Here is a 27717-nt window from a genome sequence, read left to right as displayed (position 1 = left end):
TAAGTAAAGCACAGTAACTTAGTACAAGTTAGAAAGTGTAAAATTTGCTCATCCTCGTTCTCCTTAGTACACCATATTTATCATTAAATTATCATGGTTTATATTTTGGAATTTTTTTTTAGAAAAACAAATAAAATGGCAATCATCAACAATAAAACAACTCCGGTGAAAGTTTGTTATATTATTTCAGAATAACAACAGATAACCATTGTCCAGTAACTCTTTAATGTCGATGTCATGTCTTCTTTTAAGATACTGTTCTTCAGCAGATTGCCTTGAATCTCATTCTCTCCTCCTTATTTGTTCACCGGTTTCTTCTTTTGTTGTATCTCAGTGATATTGGAAGCATTGGGCTATTATTGGCTACTTATTGCCTTTTCTTCTTTAAATAATCATTTTAGTTTTCAATTTTCCATATTCTCATACTCTTTACACCCATTTTCTGCTCCAGATGAGTTACCTAATTTTACCATTAAATTAAAATTTCAGGTTTAAAAATGTCTTTGAAAACACAATTATGACAGTATAATCAAATGCTATTCCAATTTATCACTCTAGCTTTATCATAACATTATCATTCTAAAATTCACATAAAATCGTTAATGCTTTAGAGAAATGATGTTCAAATGAAACAACAGGCTACCAGGACTGCATTATTGTTTATTCTGACTTAAAAGCCTCCATTGCATTTTTCAAGTAGTTATTTCCAAAACATGAGGACTTTTCATTGTTAAGTTACGAATGGCAAAAGCAATACTGTTTGTTTGAAACTGAACACATAGCATCATGATATCGGAGCAACCCAACTGGCATTACTTAGTCTAGTTCTCACCGCAGTACAGGATGGCAACCAACTTTCTCACTAGGCATTATGTTGACTAGTGGAGCACTTGGTTGTCAAACACTCACTGCTGTTGTTCATAAAACTGCTGTACTGTAATGAGAATGGGACTGTATATTAGTGATACATAAGAGCACTAGAGAAATTCCACCAGCAATGTATCCTCCTCATTTGCTGGAATCAATAGGAGGACCATTGAATAAATGTTAGTGCATGAATAATGTTTTAAGCCAGTTCTGCAATTACTCATGCAAAACATCTGCAAAATCAACTGGGTCACTGAAAAGCATCTACCCCATCAGGTCCTGTTTTCATAAATTTCAGATGGCCACTGTTACAGAGGAGGACAAAGAATATGCTATAACAACACTGTTATGAAGGTATAGAGGTGTACTGTACCTTTAAGAGAGTTGAAAAGCTAGCAAGGACTGAACAAAGTAAGAATGTGACACTTGGGAAACTGATAGCTGCAACTGAGTTGTCATGAAACAAAAACAAAATCAAATTCAGCCAATCAGTTTAAATTATGCCCCAAGATACCAAAATCCAATCAAATTTGAATTTAGTATTTTGATAATATTAAAACCAGTGAAACGATCTGATGTTTTGGGATATAAAACCGGACATTTTGAACATTTAGAAGAAGAACTGCAAGGCCATCTACAAATATAGACTGCTGGTTGAAGAGCTCGCTGAAAGATACCTGTCTATAAGAAGTTTGCACAGCAGAACATTGAAACTGACTTAGAGAAAATCTACAGATGAAAATCTTCAAAGGGGTTGAAGAGCTCTCTGAAAGGTACCTGTCTATAAGAGGTTTGTGCAGCAGAACATTGAAACTGACCTAGAGAAAATGTACAAAGGAGAATTGACAAAACATGGTTTTTGAAACATGATTTTTTTTTGTAAATATTAATCAGGATTTTGTTTTATCGGACCAGTATTGTAGAGTGGGAGGTAAAAGATAGGTTTAAAAGAAAGGAGTTGTAAATAGTTGCTGGTTTTAATATTCTTTGTTGGGCTTCAAGAATAAAATTGTTAATTTTTACTTTAAACAGTGACCTCTGGGATAGTTGTTTGCCTCTCAAATTTTAACAGATTACAGCGTAAGGTGAACGTTTTCTGTATGGCTGGTTTAAATTAGCAGAGAGGTTTACCCTGTGTTGTAACAACATCCCAAGCTCTCCCTGAAGACTGGCAGCAATGACATTTATAATTTGCAGGGGTTTGCTATAAAGTGTTCAAAATGATGACAACTTGATCATCAAGCAGAATCATGATTTGAGCTTCAACTTCTTAATGATTAGACAGAGTAGCAGAATTTAAGGGAAAGAAAAGGAAGCAATTCTTGTGCTCCAGATCCTGCCATCTTATGGGAGATCCTACTCCATAGGCCCAAAGACCTACAGGTCAAGGGTCAGCCTGTTCAGTCACATAACAATTTGTGACAAAAATTTGCAATTTTGAGTAGATGTCATCCTTGAATCGAAGGGCAGCCAACAACAACAAGGAAAATATGGAAAGATTTACCTTTTATTTGGTCTGTGTGTTTGATAAAGTGAGTTTAACATGTATTCATCACAAAATAGCAAGACTGTATAAAATGAAATTTGAATAACTCATTCACTTTGTTGAATGGACAAGAGTCACATTTGTAGAGTATATGAAAGATGGTGAATTCAATATTTTCAATTTGCTTGATTTCAGTAAAAAATGTATTTTTTGATGATTACAAAGTAAGAAACTGTGCAGTTTAGAAAGTAAATTAGAATTATTCTTATTTTTCCCCATAACCTATCTAGAAAGTGCTAATTTTATTTGACGTACATTTCTGCTGGTCTCTGAAACGTCTGATTAGAATTTAAATTCCTGTCAAGTTGACAACAGGTGTGTCCATTGGCTTTTTAACCCAGTCAATGTGTCACTCTTGGTTTTCCAACCAATTTATATGAGCCAGCTTAATGACAGGAGATATCTGGTCAGGTTGGACCGAAGGGTCTGTTTCCATGCTGTACATCTCTATGCCTCTATGACTCTATGTGTTAATTTCAACTTCAAAATTTAAAGCAACATGCCAACCATGGATTTTGGAGTCAACAGCACAACAAAAGGAACTGGCTGAATTTAAATCAGATATTCAAAGATTGTGCCTTGTTTCATCTCTTGTTTCATCTTGTGATGCTGCTTTGGATGAGATGCTAGCAATGTAAGAGTCCACATAAACATTTTCTTCCCTATTGTGAGAAGAAAAAGTCTGCCCATGAAACAAAAGTGCAGGCTGGAAGTTGCCCACGGGTTCAGAAAGGAGAGCAGGAGGTGACATAAGCAGAGTAGAAAAGGTGAGAGTGGCACTTCACTGACATCCTGAGAGGTATATCACATCAACCCTTTGCTCTGCTTTCTCAAGCACACTTCAATAATTCATTCCTCACACTACTTTGAAGGTCTACCTATCCATCTCTGCCTGTACACTTCCTCACATTCACCACTGACACTATCATCTTTAAATGCAATGTCACTTTAGTTACTTTCCAGTTTTGCAAAGGAAGCACAGAACACACGGAGGAGATGCAGACCAATGGCAGGTTCCCAGCCATCTCTCCGTTGACAACTCCAGAGAAGGCATCCCTGGATATCAATGGAATCTTAATGTGTCTAGCTATTCAAGTTGGGGACCCACCTAGATAACTGGTTACAGAATTAAATATTTTACAACCATGTGGCAAACCAACTCAGACATGTTGACTTGAAAAGAGATAATTAGCCATTGTCCACAAAGGACCAAAAGTATCTCCATTACAGAAAGATTATTGGCTACATATAGTTTGAGGGACAATATTCCATAAGGATGGGGCAAAGTGAGGGGTGGCAAGCCTCCAATATAGAGTCATACAGCCCAACTTTTGAAACTCAAACTGAGCATAACTGAGCAGGTTAATGTCACCTGGTAGCACTGCTAACAACAACTTCCATCATTTTGCTGATGATTATGGGGAAGCAATTGGCCAGACTGGGTCTGTCCTTGTTGACAGGACATAGGAGGCAGTTTTCTATATTGTCAGTTCTGAGTTACATCTGCACTTGAATAATATGGCTAAAGATACAGTTTTCCTGGAGCACAAGTCTTCAGTACTGTTGCTGAAATGTTGTCAGAGCCCACACTGTTTCCAAAATCAAGTGCCTTCAGCTATTCTTGATATCATGTGGAGAGAGTTCCATAGGCCAAAATTATAGATTGGCTTTTATTCTTCAATAGGCCAACTGCATAGAACATTAAACAAGTGTGTACAAACTTTAGATTAATAAATAGCTAATTTTGAATGCTAGTTTAAAAAGGTTGCATGATATTCTAACCTTGGATAAACATCACTCTAATGATCTGCAGCAAAGTGCTCTCCAATTTATTGCCAATAGGGAATTGTGGGTGAGCCAAGAAAAAGATGATAGAATAAATGCCCCTGCGATTGATGAATGTTCCAGGATATACTGAGTCGATTAACTAATACACCCATGCAGTAAATAATCTACTGCACCTGTGAAAATTCAGTCAGGATCTCAAACTGCTTGCCCATTCTGTCCAGCAATATCATGGGCAAAGTTGACATAATTGCCTGCCCTGCCAAACAAATCATCAGTCACCAGCATTATGCATTTATGGGCTGCTGACCATGAATCTCTCCATCACAGCCTTGGAAGGATCAAGAAGCAAACAATGAGGGTGATAATGATTTTTGACCGTGTCGGGTAAAAAGTGATTATCAGGTCCACTTGGCAACAAATAAAGTTCCAGTCAGCTGAAAGGTCAGCCACTACCTGATGTAACATATTCAGCCAGCTGAGATACTGCTGTTCTGATGTGCTGGAAGTTTAAACTCTACTTGTGGACCATGTGGCAATAGGTATGAGTTGCATCTTTCTGCTCATAACCTTGCTCCTGTGGAGCTGCAGATCTGTGAGAAACAGGCTAATGCTGTTTCTGATGCTGCTAGTCATCTTGGTCCTCATCTGAGGTCCAACATAATGCAGTAGAAAGGACACAGATGTTGATCTGATAGTACGAGCTTCAAAAAATGAGGATCAGATAAATAAACCTCCAAAGTTGTCAAAGTTGCATCTCAACACAAATACTATGTAACAAAACAGGCAGGAAATCAGCTGTAAGATTTCAGGGCAGGTTTTCCTGTCATGAGTTCAGTCCCTTAATTGCTGTGTATTAACCCTATTTTCACGAAGAAGTTTAGCAAACACTTGAGATCCACAGTCAAATTGAAAAAGCAGTGTTAATTACACTAAAATTGACTGATTAATGATTGAAATTATCAACTCCCCTTTCCCAAGGGGGTTGTTGTTCAGATGCAGTGTATCATGTGGCAGTGAAATGTGGAATTCAATGTGTTGGAGATGAGTTGCATTTGTCCATTTGCTGGGTATTGAACATGACACGCCACTATATAAAATGTGGTTTATATCTTTAATTGGCACCTATTACTTTATCAAGAGTATTTCAATTAAGCTTGGTTTTGTCTTCAACTTCTCCACAGACACTTTTAGGAAAAACTAACGGAACAGTCACGGTAGTCCAGTTGGAAATCAAGTGTAAAGTGTAATGATAGAAATGAGGTCAGCCAGATGGACCTCATAGAATATGAGTTCCCTGATTGAAGTTGTAATCAGATCCAATTAGGAAGCCCTGGGAAGATAGATATTTTTTTAAAAAGTGTCAGAGATTCTGTTCAGCTGGCTCTGAAGGAGCTAGCTTAGTGGCAAGACTCTTCACATGTAAATAATGGGCGAGTTGGTGACAAGATTCCAACCTCTGTGGAGTTATTTCAGCGGTGATGAGAGAAAAACCATGCTCCTAAAGAAATTGGCTCACAACAGTCATCTTTGAGCTGGAGTAAGCATTTCTGGCATCATGTTGCTATTTGGAAAACTTGACCCATTCAATCCTGCCGTCGGAGACTTGTTTCTTTTCAGGCAAATGGCACTGGGGCAGATGACAAGCAACAAGTAATTTCCCTGACAGCTTGTGGACCCATAGCATTTTCAGTTATTAGGAGCCTAACTTTTCCTGAGGCACCTTTCAAGAGTTGACATATTTAGATAAGGAATATTATGACCCCAGCATCCCCTAACTCTAAGATGTTATCAGTTTTACTCAGCGATTTGAGAACCAGGGGAATCTGTATTGAGATTTCTGACTGGGTTAAGATGATGGCAGAGGCAGATGACTTTGGTTTAAACCTTTAATGAGATGCTGAGGAACTGTTTGGTATGCGGAATGAATGATGTAACCATGCAAAAGCATCACTATCTGAAGCCCAAGTGGACTTCAAATGGCACTCCAACTAGCTGTGTCATTAGAAAATGCAGAAAGTGGAGCATGTGAGTTGCAGAGTATTCCGAAGGAATTGGACACTCTTGCCATCCAACTGTGTTTGGGGGAAACATCGCTTGAGTAAAGGCAATTGCACAGCCTTACTCAGGACATATCCTCAACAGAAAGACTCGAGGTCAGCCCACAACAAAACCCCAAAACAAAACCAAATCTCGACCAAATGGTTGAAATTTTCTTCAGAATCCAGGCCAGAAAACCATTGTAGTTGCTGCTGGTACGGAGCAAAAGAGTCTTACTAGACTTTAAATTGAGTAAGTGAACTCATAGGCTGGTATCCAGGAGAGTGCACACCATGGAAAGACCACCTATATCTGGTTTGGAACAGTTAAACTGCTTAGCAACATCCAAATCAGCACCAATCAAATAAAATGTCTAGTTAAATGGTCGTCCAATTCTAATGGAGGTCAATACTGGTGTGGCCATTTCAGTGATCACAGAACCAGTCTTTAACAAAATTCACTCGACTCCAACTCTTAAATTTGCACAAGACTTCAGCTTAATTGAGAACCTATACAAGGGAATCTTTACATATTAAGGGTGCAACTTCAGCTTTGGTCTCTGATGAGAAACAGCTGGTTCAGTTACTACTGATTGTAGTAAAATGCTTGGGCCCAAGCTTGATGGGGCAAAATTGGTTGAGGAAGATTCACCTGGATTGGCTCAACATTTTTTGAATAGAAAATGGCAGCCTGAGTGAAATCTTAATTAAATGCCTGGATTTTTCAGGAAGGTCAAGGAACAATCAAAAGCACCAAGGTCACCTTGCACATTGACCAGGAAGCAATTCCACAATTCTGAGGGGTCCACCCAGTGCCATTTCCCTTACGGGCATAAGTAGAGACATAAACAAGCAGATTGGACAGCGAAGGAATCATCAAACCAGCGGAATTCTGTTTGCGGAATTGGCAGCACCAGTTGCACTGATTGTGAAGGTTGATTCATCTTTCTGGCTATTTTAAACAAATGATAAACTGCTTTTTACAGCTGGAGAAATACCTAATCCCACACATAGAGGATTTATACACAAAGCTGGAAGGGGAACTATTCTTCACAAAGCAGAATATCAGCCATGTGCACTTGCAATTGCAGTCAGAAGAGGATTCCCAGAAAAATGCAACACTTAATACCCATAAGGATTTGTATCAATATACAAGTCTGCTGTTTAGGGTATCATCAGCCTGTGCAATTTTTCAGCAGTTGATGGAGAATGTTTTATGAGGTTTACCACAGGTCACCATTTACCAAGATGAAGTGCTATTAACTGAAAGTTCATACATAACCAGGCCTCCATCCTGACATCTTTGCATCAATTCTTAAAAAAGGGTCAGCCTTGGAAATGGTTGCATAGCCAAGTCATATAGCCTTCAGAGAAGGGAAACAGCTATCATACTCTAAGGAGTTGGCACACTATCATCCCAAGCAAGGTCTGGTATTAACATGTGATGCCTCCCCACATAGCATCGGGGTAGTATTAGCTCAGAGGTGGCCCAATTGAGAGGAACACCCAATGGCATATACATCCAGGACTTTGGTTTATGCAGAACATAAATATACCCAGATAGACAAGGAAGGTTTGGCAATCATATTTGAAGTCAGGAAGTTCTACCAATATCTTTACAGACGTAAATTTGAAATAATAACACATTAATAAACCTTGTTATGTCGACATAAAGAAGGCAAGGCAGTGCTGCCCATAGGTTCAGGCAAAATTCAGCACTGGGCTTGAATATTCCTGATGAAGGGATTTTGCCCAAAACGATTTTCCTGCTCCTCAGATGCTGCCTGAGCTGCTGTGCTTTTCCAGCACCACTCTGATCTAAACTCTGGTTTCCAGCATCTGCAGTCCTCACTTTTGCTTAATGTAAGATCAGGTCCAGTAACCTAGAAAGTTCATGCAGATGTGACGGTCCTGAAAAAGAATGTTGACCATATGAAAGCCGCAAACTCACAAATGGCGCAGGAGCAAAACATCCCCGGCTTCTTGACTGCTTTTCGGACTGTTCTGGAACCCAGATACCTCGGAATCTGAAATGGACATGCAGGTGTTGCTGCCGACACCTTTGCTGACTGAAGTGCAGAATGCATTTTTCCCGACACGGTCCAGGTTCAAGAGGCAAGCTATTGTGCATTATACGCCCCCATATGCGAGGCAAAGTTGGAGGAACCTGACCTGGTGCTAAAATGATCCAGGAGTAGCGCCAAAAAAAAAAGAACCAACGTATGCCCTTGGAATCAGAGGGAGAGGGATGTAGTGATAGTAACAAGGTCAGCCAGGTGAACCTCATAGAATGAGTTCCCTGATTGGACCACATTAACAGCCCCAATCAGGGAGGCTTAGCTGTCAGATATAAACAGGAGTGTTCCGCGGTTACGTTAGAGCTCGGATGTCCTTGGAGAAGGAGCACGTGGTGTCCACCAATACCCTGGAGTTGATCAGGGAGAGGTGGGCGCTGCAGGGAGTGGAGTGCATCATTTCCCCCTCCAACTCTATTTTTATTTAATCCCTGCCCTCCCCTTCACTGTTTGATCACACAGCATTGCCCTTTGATGTGATTACCACTCGGGTGTTTCCTTTCTTCCTGGTGGTGGAAATTGAATAAAGATTCGTGCACCTTGTGTCTCTCACTGTGTCTCACACCTGCACACACCATGGGTGCTGGGAAAAAATAAGCACTACTGCAGTTAGGCAGTAGTGTGAGGGTTTTAAAAAAAGAAAAAAAATAATAAAATAAAATAAACAGGAATGTCAGAGGTTCTGTTCACTCTGAGCTGGCTCTGAGGGAATTGGATCAGTGACAAGGAAAAAAAAAGAAATAAGAAAGAAAAAAACAGGAGTGTTCACACCTGCACACACACAACATGGGTGCTGGGGGGAAAAATAAGCACTACCGCAGTTAGGAGAGAAAAAAATAAACAGGAGTGTATGGGCACTGCTTGTCACAGGCCACTCGGGTGTTTCTTTTCTTCCTGGTGGTGGAAATTTGAATAAAGATTCATGCACTTTGTGTCTTTCACTGTGCCTCATACCTGCACGCCCACAACATGGTGCTGGGGAAAAAATAAGCACTACCACAGTTAGACGGTAGTGCGGGGTTAAAAAAAACAAGAGTGTCAGACATTCTGTTCACTCTAAAGAAGCAAATAAGAAAAAAGAAATCTAAAAAAATAAACAGGAGTGTCAGAGATTCTGTTACTCTGACAGCTGGCTTTTACAGAGCTGGATCAGTGCCAAGGACTCTTCATGGTAAACAAAGGGCAACTTGGTGGATAACAGCCTATGTGGAGTTATTTCATAAAGCTTCACCACAATGGAGTCAAGGTTGATGCAAGGTTGACTGGAGACTCAAGCGAGTAATTTCAAATAACAACATTTCTTGGCAGAGATATAGTCATTCCAAAGTCATGTGAAAGAGAACATCTGCCAGCTGCAGTTTTAACTGGAGATGTTCAGCAGGTGAAGACTCTATAATGCAACTGTTCTAACAGATCTAAAATGGTTGTGTAACAGGCATACGATTAAATATTCCAACCTCATGACCATGAAGGCATACACTCAATTCTAAAAGGAGTACCACAAACGAATAAAAGTCTTCAGCTTCTCATAAAGAAAAAAATGCAATTGCACCATTAATTAATACATTGCAGTATTAGTCAAGGACTCTAGAAATCTTTTAGTTCAAACTGATTTAACTACAAATTTTCCTCAGAAAAATCGAACAAAGGCTGATTTGGATTATTGCTTTGGATTTATTTATGCCTCTGAAAACAATGTTTATGCCCCAACAGAAGGTGTAAGACAGAAATACACTAACTGTCAGTAAATATTTAGATGTGCACTTGTAATGCAAAGGCACACAAGGCTATGGGCCAAGTGCGTGTAAATGGGAACAGAATTGTTAGGTGGTTGTTTTTGACCAGTGCACACAAAATGGGCTGAAGGACTTTTTTTTTCTGTGAATAGACCTCTAAATTCTTGACATTTCTTACCCTGCTTTTAGGGGTCTGGAGGGGCTCCTTGAATCACTTGCCGTATCTTTTCTGCATCGTCTTGTATTGTCTTGTTATTTGGGTCAATCTTGAGAGCCGCTTCAAAATCCTGAAGGCCTGCCAGACCATAAATTAATAATCCCTTAAATAAATCAAATCTGCTGTGATGTGATTGTAGACCACAAAATTCATATTGAATTACTAGAATGTACTGGTCTGCAAGATCTCAGTTGAAGTGGGAAAATATAATTGGCTTCAGTGTACCTAGACTATATACCGGAAAAAATATCAGAATTCTAAATTATGATTAGCAAGCAACTGCAGATTTTGCACATTTGCTGAGTGTGTTTCTCTTCACCTTCAATGATGGCGACATGAAGTTTGGTTAGAACACATGCCAAGTTGCATAGTTCACCAACACTGAACACACAGCTAAATCCCATAGCTCCATGTTCCAACATAACTTTGTTAAGGTTTAGATGGACAGGTTGCGTTGGAAAAAAATGAAGTTTTATCTCCTCACTCCTTGTGATGTTGGGCATATAAAGGTATGGTGGTACAGTGGTTAGCACTGCTGCCTCACTGTGCCCGGGGCCATGGTTCAATTTCAGCCTTGGGTGACTGTCTGTGTGACGTTTGCATGCTCTCCCATGTCTATGTGGAGTTCTTCCAGGTGCTCTGGGTTCCCCCAAAAGTCCAAAGATATGTAGGTTAGGTGGATTGGCCAAAATGAATTGCCCATAGCTGTGGTCACCGTGAGGTTACGGAGATAGGCTGGGATGCTCTTTGGAGGACTCTGGAAAATTCAATGGGCTGAATAGCCTCTACATACAGCTTAGGGATTCTATAATTCTATAAATGACCTGAAAAGTGAGAAAATAAGGGAAAGAGCAAAGCACAAAGAAATAGCTATATGCTATTGTTTTGCTGACTGTGGTTAAAATTTATTCTTAAACACACACTAATCTGTACATTGCCATACCTGAAGTTAATTCTAAATAACTTAAGAGTTCATTAACTGGTGCAGTATTTGAATCTTCATATATTACAGCATTAAGGAAAGAACGAGAAAGAGGAATCTTCACATATTACAGTTTTAAGGAAAGAATGAGAAAGAGGAAAAAATGTTGGGAAGGGAAAAGCTGGTGTAGCCCTGTTTTAATTCCAATATCTAATATTTGCTAATTATATATTGCTACATTTTTTTCATATGTTTGTGGGATAGGGATTTTGCTGGCTTCACAAGCAATTATTGCTCATCCAGAGGACGGTTAAGAGCCAACTACATTGCCAAGAGTCTGGAGACACATGAGCCAGACGAGGTAAAGAGGCAGATTTTCTTCCCGAAAGTACATTAGCGAACCAAATCTGTTTTATAATTTACCATAATTTATGAACAATAAAAAGGCTTTCTCTTAATTCCATATTTTTAACAAATTCAAATTTCACCAACTACCATAATAGGCTTTGAATCCATAATAGGCGAGAGTTCTGGATTACTAGTCGAGTGAAATTACCACTATCCCCTAATTTCAGTGCACAAAGTACCAAAAAGTTCTCTTACCTTCTACGTAGAGTTCCAGCTCACAAAATGCTGTTCCTCTTCGAATATGGGCTTTCAATCTGCTACTTGCATTATCTGGAACAGCAGGAGTTAACAAATCAAGTGCCTAAAGGAAAAATATATAGTTAAGCAAGTAAAAAGATATAATATAAAAAGAGCTGGAGGTTATCTTTAAAAGTGTGTGTAAAATATTCCAAGAGTAGTAAGTAACTTAAAGCATCATGCACCAACCTAGCAATCACAGTGTTTCCACTCAGGCCACAGATTAAAATAGCAAATCAAGTCCCAGTGACTGCCACAGAATTTAATCCGTATCTATTTAAAAAGAATACTGTCATTTTGGCTGGATGATCTTGCAACCTTCAATTTAATGAGTTGCTCTAGCATAAGAGAGGGAATGATTGTGTCCCCTGTTTATCCCCTGACACAGGAAGCAATGCATTCCACATCAGAGAAATAAAAATGTGGGACAAATAACCAAACGCCAATCCCTTCACAACAAATGTATAATTTGATATTGTTCTATAACAGATGGAATTTTATGATTTACCTTAAGTTTGTAACTGACCCTGATGCAAAAAGTGACTTGGACACAGGAAGGTTCTTAAATGTGCACACAAACTGAATTATGGTTAATTTTGCCTTATTCAATTGATCAGCATTAACTAATTTCCCAGAAACTGAACATGAACTAACCTTGGAGGAGTCTTCAATGGCTTTGTGTAAATTTCTTAGTTTAAGGTGGCTTGCAGCCCGGTTCAGATATAGGGCTGGAAGTTTATTATTCAATTGTATTCCCAAATTATAGGCATTAATTGCTGCAAGATAATCTCCGGATGCAAACAGCTTGCTGGAAGAGAAAAATAATATTTGAACAATATGATAACCTGATTTGAAGTGTATTACAGGGAAATAAAACAGGTCTTCATGGCTAACAATGTACAGACTGCCACAAATGAAGATCACTTACTGCAGCTAGTTATTATTTTACTATCGACAACAATGTAATGGATTCCAGAATTTCTTTGAGAGGATACACAGAAAAGGCAAATCATTGAATTAATTTTCCAAGTGCCACATAATTATGTGAAAGACCAAACAGTTCCTGTTCATAAACAATTTGAATATGGAGAGCTACAGAGTTGCGGCATCACTGACTTTACCTAACATAGATGCATACATTGTTTTCAAAGGACAATATGGTTAATTGTAACATTTACATTCTGAATGGAAAGTAAGTTTCAACCAATTAGGTAGCAGATAGAAAGGCAAATGGAGGAAAGGCAATGGCATAGTGATATTATCACTAGGCTATTAATTCAGAGACCAAGGAAATATTCTGGAGACTCAGGTTTGGATCCCCCCCATGGCAGTTTAATTTTAATTCAATAAAAAATTGGAATTAGGTAGTTCTTGCTTTATTGTAAGGGCCAGATGCCTTATAAATATGGTTACTGGGAGACCAGAGCTAACTTTTGTGATCTTGGCTGATGACTCCATGAAGCAACCCCTTGACTGAAATTGGGCATCAATACAATGCAGCCCGTTTTTCCACAAAGACTATGGAGAAGCAGATAAAAACTTCCAGAGGATGATATTCAATGTTTGGATCAGCGTTGAAGGGCATTGCAGTTCACTCCAGACAGAGTACATCACATTATCCCAAGATGCTGTGTTCTGTACAACTGGAGTAGGCAACAAAGGGAGGTGATGGCCTAGTGGTATTATTGCCAGATCGTTAATTCAGAGACCCAGATAGGGTTCTGAGGTCCGGGTTCCAGTCCGATCATTGCAGATGGTGGAATTTGAATTCAATAAATATCTGGAATTAAGAATCTAATGATGACCATGAACCCATTGACGGTTGTTGGAAAAACCCATCAGGTTCACTAATACCCTTAAGGGAAGGAAACTGCCATCCTTACCTGGTCTGGCCTACATGTGACTCCCAACCCACAGCAACGTGGTTGACTTTTAAATGCCCTCTAGGCAATCCCATGAATGAATAAACAAAAAATGATGGACTCTGAAGAGCTAGGAGAGTATCAGCTGTCATCTGAGGAGGAAGATGGTGACATAGCACAGGAGGAACGTCACGTTCTGCATGATCGAGCACTGAAGCATCAAGTGCAATAAGACACACTGGTTAATTGACACCCAGTTCCAATAACTGAGAGCTGGTTATAGTGATTATTCATTGACTGTAGGTGTGCTGGTTCTTGAAAGGCAAGCTATCCCTGACTGCTGCCATTCGCAAATGCATCTTCTGCTTGTTTTATTGTTTGCTTTTACCATTGCTGATTAAAAGTGAATGATGTGAAACTTTTGAAGGCTTTTCCTGTATGTGATGGAACCACACTTAACAATGATAAGCTGTTGGGCTACAAAGGACATTGGGGAAAGAGTAGCACTGCCGAAGATAGGACTGTAAGTTGGAATGAAGCTAAGGACAGATAAGCTGTGCAGCTTTTTCTTAAATAGCAATAGATGTTTGAATATGTACTTGTAAATGCAATGAAGCATCAGCTGTACCATCTATATGTTCAGAAAAGCATTACTTTTGCTTGCCCTCCCACTACGTACATGGTGAATGGTAGCTCAAAATTGCCACCACTTGGCTGAGTGCATGGCTGGGCTTTAAATACAGCATTAGCAATAGGAATCTTGGGATGTCCAGCACAGTTAAGTATTGCTACCTATGACAAGTGGAAGAATACAACAAGCAGAAAACCATAGAGATGTGATGCAAAATAATGAGGCAGGTTGGGAAGGTAGCATGAGAAAAATTGCCAGATCTTGTGGACATCACCATGACACTCACCAAAATTGGTATTTAGCCAATTCTGGTAAGATTCAGCACTTTATATCACTGTTTTTCCAACTATTATATTATTAGCATCAGGATCAGCAGAAATCATTGAAAGGCTTCAGCAACAGACCAGAATGGCTTCTAGACTGGAGATGGGTCAGTTATTGAACAAGTTGTTTCAATCAGTAGTCCGTCATTAATGTACAGGCTGTTTTCTCTGGATATTAAAATAATGTTTAAACAAATGCAATGCTGAGTAGTTTTACTTAATCCTCAAATCATCTTCCGATCTAATTGACTAACACTTTCCTGGAGAATTGCAGAAGTAGTTCAAATAAAGTATTTCCTCAGAGATGGTGAGATTGTAATATTCTGTGTCACAAACTGCTGCTAAAGCAAATAAACTTCCACCAGTCAAGTACATCTTGTGAGTGGCATTTATTCAAGCAAATGTCACAATATCATTTGTCAAGATATTTTGGCAGAATCATATCATCTCTCATTTTCTGCCCATGTCTCTTTTTTTCAGCATCTACCTTAATTCTTGTTTAAAAGCTCTTATATGCTCAGCAGCAGTTGTTTCGACAGCAGGTTGAGACAGAGAATTTCACATTCTAACCAACTCTTTTTGTGTCTTCACCCAATCTTTATGCATATACACATCTGGCAAGAATTACTGTATAGTGACCAAAGCAAAAACACGGGGTAATTCTCTCCTTTTTAACCAAAGGCAGTTAAGACTCCTTTCAGTCACTGTGTGAAGATCATGCAGCTAATTCCCTTCAATGTCTCAACTTTACCTCTACATTTTCCCAATGAAGTGTTTCCATTTGTTTGGTGCCTTTTTGAATGAACTTTCTTAATTTTCGTTAGTCACAAGCAGAGACTCCTGTGAATTAGTAGAGCTGTTCAGTAGAGCTTTTGAGTGCTTTGAAGATGTCCCTAACAATTGTTTCCAACAATCGACAATGGATTCATGCCGTGACCATGTGGAATACTTGTTTCAGAAGTCTGCTGTCAGGCATGTAAATGATAAGCCCTGCCTAGTGGAAATGGTTTTGTGGTTAAGTCTTCCATTGTGGATACGTTGGCTTGGGAGAGAATACTGCTGTTTGATCACCTTTCTTGCCATTGAATTTGGAGAATTTGCAAAGGTATCACTGGTAGCATTTGTCCAATGCCTCAAATGGCCTGAGGAGGCTCCCCAGATATAGAAATGGACATATTCTTCAGGATCTCACTGTTGATCTTAATTAACAAATTATTGTGGCATTAGAGCTGACTAGAAGACGTGACCTTACATTTTCATGAGTTTAGTGAAAAGCCTATTGTTTCAAATGCTTCAATGAAGGAATCAACAATTACTTTGTACACAGTTTTTAAGTGAATACATACACAAGCATCATCTGTTTACTGCACCCACTCACCGGAACTGAGTGATTTTAGTATTGGATCGAAGGTGATATGAATTAAACAGTTTCCCATCTGTTAGGAAAATTACTTCCCTGTCAGTGGGTAATTTGGGGGTGAGGTGCAGTATTGCAGACAAGAAGTTGGAGAATAAAGTTGGTGTAATGAAACAGCCTTGCCTGACCTTGCTTGACAGAGACTCTGATGTTCCATTGGTGAGGATTAAGGCTTACATGTCATCATGGAGTAGGTGGAGGATGGCAAAAACTTCTGAGGGCAGGAAAACTGGAGGAGCTTACTCCATAAGTCTTCACAGGTGGTGGAGACAAAGGCTTTTTGAGTGTTTGAAAATGGCCAAGTACAGCAGTTGGTCCTGTTCCTTGTATTTTACTGACGAGTTAGTGAAGTGTGAAGTTTTTTAATATTACAATCAGTTGTTAAAAATGTTGTCATGACTTACTTCCCCTTATCCTTCAGCCAGTCTGGATTTTTTTCCTCTTCTTTCAGGTCTTTAAGCTCAGGGATATTTGCATTTTTAGCTCGTCTAGCTTCTGCCTGTTTTCTTAACCACTGTAAACAAATGAAGAACCTTAGTTCATAAATTTTCATTGTATGTTATATTTCTTAAGGCATCTTAACTTACACAAAGTTAAAAATCACACAACACCAGGTTATGATCCAACAGGTTTATTTGGAAACACTAGCTTTCAGAGCACTGCTTCTTCAGGTAGCTGTGAAACAGGATCATAAGACACAGAATTTATAGCAAAAGATTACAGAATCATGCAACTGAAATGAAATATTGAACAAACCTAGAGTGCTGTTAAGTCTTTCATCTTTTAGAAAGCTTTGCAAGTTTGGGTTCATTAATATGTTAATCCCAGAACTTCTTTTAAGTCACATTCTTGTGATAACGTAAGATTTTATTTAAAAAAGTGACATCTCAGCTCAGACAATGTATTTAAGGTTTCTGAGCTGAGACATCACCTTTTCTTTATAAAACTTTAAGTTATCTCAAGAATGTAACTTAAAAGAAGTTCTGGAATTTACATATTAATGAACCGAAACCTGCAATCCATTCTAAAAGATGAAAGACTTAACAACAATCTAGGTCTGTTCAATATATCATTTCAGCTGCATGACACTGTAATCTTTTGCTATAAATTCTGTGTCTAACGACCCTGTTCTACAGCTACCTGATGAAGGAGTAGAACTCTGAAAGCTAGTGTTTCCAAATAAACCTGTTGGACTATAACCTGGTGTTGTGAGATTTTTAACTTTGTCCACCCTAGTCCGAAACTGGCACCTCCACATCATAACTTAGACAAAGCTGCTTTATAAACTTAGCAACTTTATTCTCGAAATTCTAAACCAAATCTATAAAGACCATTTTAGTGTAAACATTTGATCACATCCTAGATTTTCGGTTATAATATATGGACAACAAAAAAACAAGAATAAATTAAACCAAAGCTCAAATGTAAACCAACAGCAACTAATCAACAGCACCACACAGAATCATATCTAGGATATGATTCTAGTTTCAGAATTTACTTGAACTACATTAAAAATTGATCAAGATTAAGACATGACATTCATCAAAGTAAGATTGTAATGCAAGTGTAATCATGGCATTCCTGTACCCCAAGCAATAACAAACTAAAACCTGGCAGAAACCCAAAATAAATTTGCCTATTCATGCTACTGAAGAGGAACTCTGTATAAGTGAGTACAAAGGAGAGAAAAAGATAATTAAAATGTAAAAAAAAATTTTAATTCCCAGCACCTACTTAGAGGTGCAATATTTTCTTCTACTTATTATTTTATTCTGCAAACAACAGGTTTTACTAAAATCAATACAAAACCACCATAATTTCCTTATCCTTTCAATTTGAAACTCATCTCTAACCGGATATTTAAACTAGTTACGTGAGCTGCCAAACCATCAGAGTTAACAATGTATAAATACTTCTTTGTTTTCTGAGATTCACAGGTCCAGAAACAATTTCTCCATTGATTAAGGCGTGTGTTTGAAGAAATGTATTCACTTTTACAAAACCCAAACCTCTTCCTCCTCTGCAATAAGAGATTCTCTCAGTGCTGTAGGAAAAACTCGTGGTGTGAATTGTACTTCAATATTGCCAGCTGAACGGGGATCTGGGATGATTTTGTCATTGTAGTTTTCAGCAAACATGTTGGCAGCTGTACCTGCAATTAATCAATGGTTAAAAGTTAACCATTAAATACCATCCTGCAAAAAATATTATACTTTTTGTTTGCAGTTAGGAACTAAAATTGGAGGAAAAGGTACCTTTATTAATATGATCTACAGATTTGCTACAGATACATCAGGAAGCAACTGACTTCCTTGATAATCAAATCTTTACGATACGGAAAAAGGAACTTCAAGGCATTGAACTATGCACTGTCAAGTAGAATGAATAAAACCAAAGTTAATGCCAATCCAATTTATTTAACCTTATTTAAACAAAAGATATTGGAGCTGATAATGTGGTCATGTCAAGGTGGCACTGTAACTGCAAAGTACTAAACACTAAGTCACAATAAAATAAACGCGAGGTCAGCCAACTTTCATATTTGAACGCTACATATGGCTTATTACACCTGCTTGATTAGATGTAACAACTCCACGCCATTATTCTTCTGCTCTTGATGAGTTTTTGGCTGCTTGTGAATAATCTAATTATTTTTCATACAGAAAATGTTCTGGACAGAATGACCCTTTTTAGTAGGCAGGCTTTGTAGGTTCTGCAAGGAAAGATGTCCCTTTTTGGAGGAGAGCACCATCTTGAGGTCAAACCATATGCAGAGTAGCATGGATGGAAAATATGATGTTTGGTCAAACAAAATCAACAGCATCGGTATAAAAAGGAACGCTTATCTTAATTGAATACATTGCCATGTTTATCGTTCACTGTAAACCTAATCCATAACCATAACAGGACAAGACATAGAAATATGCAAACTCAAATCTTAGAATATGACAATATTTGCTGATTTTCTTTTGAGTTGCTGTATCCTGATGTTAAGTCACAGTGCTACACATATTAGATATTAAACACATTCGGTGTCAAACATCGCACCAGAAGATTCTGTACAGTTGCATGTTCACTTCTCAGTCCTCAGTATATTGATGAAATGTCTTCTCTCAAATAAAGGGGAGGTATTATCACTGGACTGTTAATTCAGAGATCCAGTAATGTTCTAGGGATCTGGATTTGAATCCTGCCACAGCAGATTATGGAACTTAAATTCAATTAAAAATGTGGAATTAGGAGTCCCTTGTCGGAAAAACCCATTAGTTCACTAATGTCCTTTAGGGAATGAAACTGTTATCCTTACTTCGCCAGGACTACATGTGACTCCAGACCACAGCAGTGTAGTTGACTTTTAACTGTCCTCTGGGATGAGCAATAAATGCTGGCCTAGCCAGTGGCACTCTCATCCCGTGAATGAATAAAAAGTGCTTTTTGATGAAGTAAGTTGTTTAGCTAAATAATAAAGTATCTTTAAGAAATATCCAACAGAAAGAAATACATTTCTATAATAATACCTGTTTATACATAGAGCAAGTAATGACATAATGTAAACATGATTTTTGGATCGAATACTGGTTTATTATTCACTAAATTCCAATTTAAAGCCCCAAACATCAAATTCTACACTCAGTCATGCAAAGAAGCTGCAAAAGAGAGATCAACCCATTCCACCCAACTTATCCCCAAAATCAGCAAATCAGCATAGAATCGCAGAATCCTTACAGTGTGGAAACAGACTCTTCGGCACAACAAGTCCACACCAACCCTCCAAAGAGTAACCCACCCAGACCCAATCGCCTACCGTATGACTCAGATCAGTCATGCTGGCAGTACATTTGAATATTCCAACAAACTAGTTACTTTGTTCCAACTAACATGGGCTAACCTAAACTCTCTCTTGGCTAAGAGTGTAGTTGAGCATAAGGGAAGGAGGAAACCAAAGGCAGGGAGAAAACTTAAAATGAGCGAGAGGTACAATGAATCTGAAATCCACTTAGCTTAATGTCACATGCTGCATCTTTTATGGGTATTCTTAAGACTTGGGTGAATGTTATGTAAAATTCTCTCTTGCTGATTTTGTCTTTATATAGAAGGAAATCTGAATTAAATCACTGATTTGAAATAGGCTTACCTCCTTTAACAGAATGTTTGTTTGAAGTTCGTGAGTCAGAATTCTGTATTTTGGCTTCTTCCTTCTTCTTCATCCTCCTTTTCTCTGCCTCAATTTTCTGCTTTGCATGCTTTAGTTCCTCCTTTCTCTTTAATTTCTCTTCTTCATGCTTCTGCAGCTTCCACTGTTCCAACTCTTCAGTAGCTTTTCTGCGCTCTTGTTCTTTCATCTCTTCAATCTGTTTTCTGGCATGTTCTTCTATCTGTACAATTGTTGTGCAAGTTTATTATTCTGAAAAATCATGTTTATGTCAAACTTTCAGTTTCTGACTCACTTTTAACAATACTACAGCTTTAAGAGGTATTTTTGTCCTTTTTTTTATAAATGAAGAAAGGTTGAGATAGAGGCACAAAGCAGTCTGCTGAAAGCTAATAAAGCAAACAGGTTGTGAGACCTTGGGTGTTTTCTCAAATTGGAACAATAGAAGCAGCTTGAATGGGTGGGATCAAGCTCCCACAGAACCAGGATGTTTAGTTCTGGTTTTCTGCAGGTGCTGGATGTGGAAGCTCTGATTTATTTTCCTCTCTGTTTTCCTTAAAAGCTGGGGTTCTCTTCCTGCTGCTAGAATTGCATGTGAGACAATCTATTTTACTAAATTTGCCTTTGCCAAGGATGTGCTTTTGGGATGTTACTATATTGAAATAGTTAATTAGTGGTTGTTAATATATATGTTCTTTTGTTAACCATTTCAGTAGGGTTACAGTTAAGTCAATTCTTTTCTTTTATTTTCATTCTATCTGTATTTTAACTATAGTGTAAATATAAAGTGTATTTTGCTTGAAGTCAAGTAGCTTGACCCATTGAATTGCAGCTGGAATGCAACACCTTACACTTACCATTAAAATAAGAAGACTTTAGGGTCTAGACTATCTTCTTGATATATTTTCAGGGGGTTTGGTCTGGTTCATTACACAAGTTTATAAAAATTTCATTCTAATTAAATCTACAAACTTCATATCAGAATGTACTTTAGCTTTACAATGAAGATTAAAGAGTGTTTTAAGTATTTCTACATTTTTAGTAATGCATATTGCAATGTTGGTGGGAAAAGTAGAAATGAAAATGACATTAATACTTTATGGATTGCTAGCATAGAAAATGTAAATCTAATAAGCATACTTCAGATAGAAAAGGTATGAAAAACTGAGGCATGACATATGTCGTGTGAAAGAAAGAAGAAATGTTAATCTGTACAATCAGATTCAGTAGATAACAGAAGATACTGATTACAGAGTAAACTTTGGAGAATTCTCTCTCGCCACAATGCAATTAGGCTACCGGCCCAACCATAAATAAATCCTCTTACAGTTGACCTAGTTTACACCTTTGCTAGGATTATAACTGTAAGATAAAAGAATTAAAATATGAAAAATGGAGGCAAATTGTTGACATAATCCAAAGCATCCACCAGCATGTAATTTGTTCCAAGTTTGTATTCATGGGTAATGTATGTTGAGTGAAGAATTAGTTATAGAGATGTACAGCACAGAAACAGACCCCTTCATTCCAACTTGCCCATGCCAACCGGTTATCCCAACCTAATCTGCTCCCATTTGCCAGCACTTGGCGCATATCCCTCTAAACCTTTCCTATTCATATACACATCCAGATGCCTTTAAATATTGCAATTGTTTCCACCACTTCCTCTGGCAACTCATTCCATACACGTACCACTCTCTGCATGAAAAAGGTGCCCTTTAGGTCTCTTTTATATCTTTCCCCTCTCACCTTAAACCTATGCCCTCTAGTTCTGGAATTCCCCCACCCCAGGGAAAATACTTTGTCTATTTATCCTATCCATGCCACTCATGATTTTACAAACCTCTAAAAGATCACTCCTCAGCTTCCGATGCTCCAGGGAAAACAGCCCCAGCCTATTCAGCCTCTCCCTACACTCAAATCCTCCAACTCTGGCAACATCCTTATAAATTTTTTCTGAATCCGTTCAAGTTTCACAACATTCTTTCAATAGGAAGGAGACCAGAATTGCATGCAATATTCCAAAAGTGGCCTAACCAACATCCTGTACAGCCGCAACATGACCTCCCAATTCCTATACTCAATACTATGACCAATAAAGGAAAGCATACCAAATGCCTTCTTCACTATCCCATCTACCTGCAACTCTACTTTCAAGGAGCTATGAACTAGCACTCCAAGGTCTCTTTGTTCAGCAACACTCCCTAGGACCTTACCTCCTGCTAAGATTTGCTTTCTCAAAATGCAGCACTTACTTAAATTAAATTCCATCTGCCACTCCTCAGCCCATTGGCCCATCTAATCAAGATTCCTCTGAGATGTATTCTGAGGTAATCTTCTTCACTGTCCAAAATTCTTCACTATCCAATTTTGGTGTCATCTGCAAACTTACTAACTATACTTCCTACGTTCACATCCAAATCATTTACATAAATGACGAAAAGTAGTGGACCCAGCACCGATCCTTGTCGCACTCCACCGGTTACAGGTCTCCAGTCTGAAAAACAACCCTCCACCACCATCTGTCTTCTATCTTTGAGCCAGTTCTGTATCCAAATGGCTAGTTCTCCCTGTATTTCATGAGATCTAACCTTGCTAAGCAGTCTCCCATGGGGAACCTTGTTGAATGCCTTATTTAAATCCATATAGATTATGTCCACCCCTCTGCCCTCATCAATCCTCTTTGTTACTTCAAAAAACTCAATCAAATTCATGAGACATGATTACCCACGCACAAAGCCGTGTTGACTATCCCTAATCAGTCCTTGCTTTTCTAAATACACGTAAATCCTGTCACTCAGGATTTCCTCCAACAACTTGCCCACCACCAACGTCAGGCTCACTGATCTATAGTTCCCTGGCTTGTCCTTACCACTTTTCTTAAACAGTGGCACCACGTTAGCCAACCTCCAGTCTTCTGGCACCTCACCTGTGACTATCAATGATACAAATATCTCAGTAAGAGGCCCAGCAATCACTTTCCTAGTTTCCCACAGGGTTCTAGGGTACACCTGATCAGGTCCTGGGATTTATCCACCATTATGTGTTTCAAGACATCCAGCACTTTCTCCTCTGTAATATGGACATTTTTCAAGATGACACCATCTATTTCCCTACATTCTATATCTTTCATGTCCATCTCCACAGTAAACACTGATACAAAATACTCGTTTAGTATATCCCCCATCTCCTGCAGCTCCACACAAAGGCCACCTTGCTGATCATTAAGGGGCCCTATTGTCTCCCTTTTACCCTTTCGTCCTTATGTATTTGTAAAAACCCTTTGGATTCTCCTTAACCCTATTTGCCAAAGCTATCCCATGTCCCTTTCTTGTCCTCCTGATTTCCCTTTTAAGTATACTTACTGCCTTAATACTCTAAGGATTCATTCGATCTCTCCTGTCTATACCTGATATATGCTTCCTTCTTTTTCTTAACCAAACCCTCAATTTCTCTAGTCATCCAGCATTCCCTTTACCTTCCCTTTCACCCTGACAGGAATATACTTTCTCTGGATTCTTGTTATCTCATTTCTGAAGGCTTCCCATTTTCCAGCTGTCCCTTTACCCGAAAACATCCGCCCCCAATTAGCTTTTGAAAGTTTTTGCCTACTATCGTCAATATTAACCTTCCTCCAATTTAGAACTTCAACTTTTAGATCTTTGGAACAAAGTCAAACAAAAGGTTGAAAGTCATTAATACAACAAGCTTTTCATACAACTATGAGAGAAGCCTAATAAGGATAAAAGTGTATATGTATACAATCTTACATTCTTTGAATTAATGAGATTGTAACATTTGAATGATTGTCTCACATTACCACCACTCCATTTGATTATATTAGTCAAGCCTTTGACTATCAATCCTCAAGTTTTAAGTTTATATCTTATAGGATTGTCAAAAAGGAAAAGAGTATTACAGAAAATGTGCGAGATCTGCATAGGGAAGATAAAGTCTTGTTTTGATTAAATCACTATGTTACAACACTACCATGACGCTGGTCATCTTGAACTGTACTTTGGAGACTTTAATTCCTTTTCTAGCTTTATTGTACAAATGGCTTGAATTCATAGTTTTATATCAAATTACTCTGTCAGTAAGTCTATTTTAAGTAGACAATATTGTGCACAACAAAGAAAATTAAATATTTTAACAAGTTCTACAATAGTTACCTTCATTGTCTTTTCCAATGAGTACTTCTCATTTTCTCGTTTTTTAATTGCCTTTTCTTTTGCTGCCTCTTGTGCCTTTTCTTGAGCAGCAAGTATTGCATTCTCCCTCCTTTTCTGCAACTTTTCCTTACTAACTATCAAAGAACAGTCAATGTAATTATATGATGCAAAGAAAACCTAGTTATGTCTAACTACAAAATTTAAAGTAACTGTCATGAGCAGTACTGCTAATGCAATTCATATCCATTTTAATTTTATAGGATTCAATATATAGCAAAATATCTAAATCATTGCTTACCTTCGACCGTTGTAAGTTGCTCCCACATTCTTGATTCTTTCTTACACAAGGTGAAGATAACAACATCATTGCCAACTTTAGCAGAGCTTTTCGATTCATCAATAGAAGCAAATAATATTACCTCAAACAGAAATGGAGGAAAGTTCACCTGTTAAAGTAAAAAATTTGGAATCAAAATCTGGAGGCAAAGGCTCGAAGGTAGAAGTCAGAAGGTGGAGATGGAGGGTTGGTTATCACACTGGAGGCCTGTGACCAGCAATGTGCCAAAGGATCGGTGCTGGGTCCACTGTTTTTCATTGATTTGGATGTAAATATAGGAGGTATGGTTAGTAAATTTGCACATGACACCAAAATTGGAGGTGTAGTCGACAGCAAAGAAGGTTACCTCAGAGTACAACAGAATGAAGATCAGATGGGCCAATGGCGCAAAAGCTGGCAGATGAAGTTTAATTTAGATAAATGCATTTTGGAAAGGCAAATCAGGACAGGACTTATATACTTAAAAGTAAGGTCCTCGGGAGTGTTGCTGAACAAAGAGTCCTTGGACTGCAGGTTCATAGTTCCTTGAAAGAGGAGTTACAAGTAAATAGGAGAGTGAAGGTGGCATTTGGTATGCTTGCCTTTATTGGTCAGTACATTGAATATAGGAGTTGGGAGGTCATGTTGCAGCTATACTGGACATTGATTCGGCCACTATTGGAATACTGTGTGCAATTCTGGTGTCCCTGCTAAGGAAGAGTGTTGTGAATCTTGAAAGTGTTCAGAAAAGATTTACAAGGATGTTGGCAGGGCTGGAGGGTTTCAGCTATAGGTTGAATAGGCTGCAACTATTCTTCGAGTGTCAGAGACTGAGGGATGATCTTATAAGAGGTTTATAAAATCATGAGAGGCATGGAGAGGGTAAACATTGTGGGGGAGTCCAAAACTAGAGAGCATAGGTTTAAAGTGAGAGGGGAAAGATTTAACAGAGACAAAAAGGGCAACTTTTCAAACAAAGGGTGGTGAGTGTATTGAATGGATTGCCAGAGGAAATTATGGAGATTGGTACAATACAACGTTTAAAAGGCATCAGGATAGGTATAGGGATAGGAAGACTTTAGAGAGATATGGGCCAAATGGTCAACATGGTCGTGGTGGACTGAAGGATCTGTTTCTGTGCTGTATATCTACATAACTCTATGAATCTAAATGCAGGTTCACAATTCCAAAATAAATTAAATGTATTCATTCTCTACTTCTTTTATAAACTAAAAACAGAAATTTAATGTAGCTCAATACATTAACAATCTTTTTAAATGATTTGTGGATGAGGACTATTCTAAGGGTTGTGCCAATACCACATTCACGTGATTAAAGGTCAGTCTATGGGAAGTTAAAAATCACACAACACCAAGTTATAGTCTGACAGTTTTAATTGGAAGCACTACCTTTCGGAGCACTGCTTCTTCATCAGGTGATGGTCTGTGGAAATGAATAGCAGCTACAATAGGAGTTGACAACGGGTTGTGTGTGGTAGCAGCCCATTTTGGGCTCTCTCTCTCCACCTGCAGTTTACTCTTCCCCTCTCCATCTTCTATATAAATACCAATCTTTTCCCAGTTACCATCAGTTCTGAAGAAGGGCCAATGGATCCGAAACGTCAACTGTGATTTCTCTCCGCCAAACCCGCTCAGTTTTTCCAACAATTTATGTAACGAAAATAGTTTTGTGGCTTTAAGGCACTTTGATAAAGTGACTGGGCACACGAGGTGAAATTAGGATGGTAACAGCAGAAGCTGACAGCCTGGGCTTTACCTGTGAAACAAATGTAGAGACCAGGGCTCCCCTCTCCATTTCCAAACACAGAGCACAGCCGCCCACGGCGATCCCTCACCTTTAAATAATCCTCTGTACAGAAAACGTCCGCTTTCCCAGCCCTCACTCCCTTCAGCGGCACCGTTATAAACACTTGGCTCTCCACCTGGTCCCAGGTGTAATCCTTAACCTGCAGCGGCATCTTTACGGACAGCAGCCCGTTGCTAAGCGACGCGCGTCCCGCTCACTGGTCCTTCCGGGTGACACGGGCGTTACTTCCGGATCAATGAGTGACAGTTTCCATGGATACCCTCCATACATTGAATCTGAGGTTCCAGATTCTTCACTCAGTTCAAGACTTTTAAGAAGAGCTTTTAGGGAGTCACTGCCACTTTTATGGATTCAATATGGTTTCTGATGAAAATTAATTCAAACTAATGTTCAGCAATGTAGCTAAAACAAACATTTGTGTATGCTGGAGATTTGAAACAGAAAAACACAGAAAGTGCTGGAGAAACTTAGCATGTCTGGCAGCATCAAGGGAGAAAGAAACAAAGTTAACGTTTTGAGTCCAGTGACTCAACAATGTGTGTATTATGCTACTAGTTTGGTATATCTATCGATCCGTTTACGAATCTGCTTTCTGGAGCAGTGTTTGAATGTTAACATCATTTTCAGACCACTCCTGAGTCTTTGGATCAAGATATGAAACAAAATGGTGTCATCAACATTAAATTAACCACATTTGAGCCCTAACTGATTCATCTAAAGCTGCTAAATACTATTTTCCATAATTATCCATTCCTACTATGTCCTTGTTGCTTAGCTTTATGACAGTTGTTTGCCTTTTTTTAAAAGATTAGATTACTCCCACCCAGACCCATTCCCCTAATGCTATAGTGCAATTTAGCAAACCAGCACATTTTTGGACTGTGGGAGGAAACCCACACAAACACAGGGAGAATGTGGAAACTCCACACAGTCAGTCACCTGAGGTGGGAATTGAACCCAGGTCTCTAGCACTGTGAGGTAGTAGTGCTAACCACTGTGCCACCCACTTTTCCTAGCCTTCTGACTGAACTGTATATAAATGTTCAACTGGCCAAATACCAATTCTGGTGTTGTGGGGAAAAACACCAGTTTCAGAGTCAGACTCAGGGTTCAGTTTATTGCATAAGGAAATACCGGAGCTCCATGGAGAGAAAGACACCAACAGCACAGCGGTCAGCTGCGAG

The 27717-nt window shown here is 38.7% G+C and overlaps 1 protein-coding gene across 1 annotated transcript; it reads right to left on the bottom strand.

Annotated features, from left to right (window-relative positions):
• dnaaf4 (dynein axonemal assembly factor 4) lies at positions 1-26722 on the bottom strand. The gene is made up of 10 exons (XM_060853074.1): positions 26562-26722; positions 24689-24836; positions 24391-24524; positions 20201-20441; positions 18075-18217; positions 16470-16579; positions 12487-12640; positions 11791-11896; positions 10227-10343; positions 1-460 (listed from the first exon to the last, which is right to left on the bottom strand). The coding sequence occupies exons 1-9, from the start codon at positions 26682-26684 to the stop codon at positions 10234-10236; spliced, it is 1269 nt and encodes a 422-aa protein (XP_060709057.1). The 5' UTR covers positions 26685-26722; the 3' UTR covers positions 1-460; positions 10227-10233.
• Between the last annotated feature and the right edge of the window lie 995 nt (positions 26723-27717).

The sequence above is a fragment of the Hemiscyllium ocellatum genome, chromosome 39 (genome assembly GCF_020745735.1).
Source record: "Hemiscyllium ocellatum isolate sHemOce1 chromosome 39, sHemOce1.pat.X.cur, whole genome shotgun sequence".
NCBI classification, from domain to species: domain Eukaryota; kingdom Metazoa; phylum Chordata; class Chondrichthyes; order Orectolobiformes; family Hemiscylliidae; genus Hemiscyllium; species Hemiscyllium ocellatum.
This window is presented reverse-complemented; position numbering and strand designations above follow the sequence as displayed.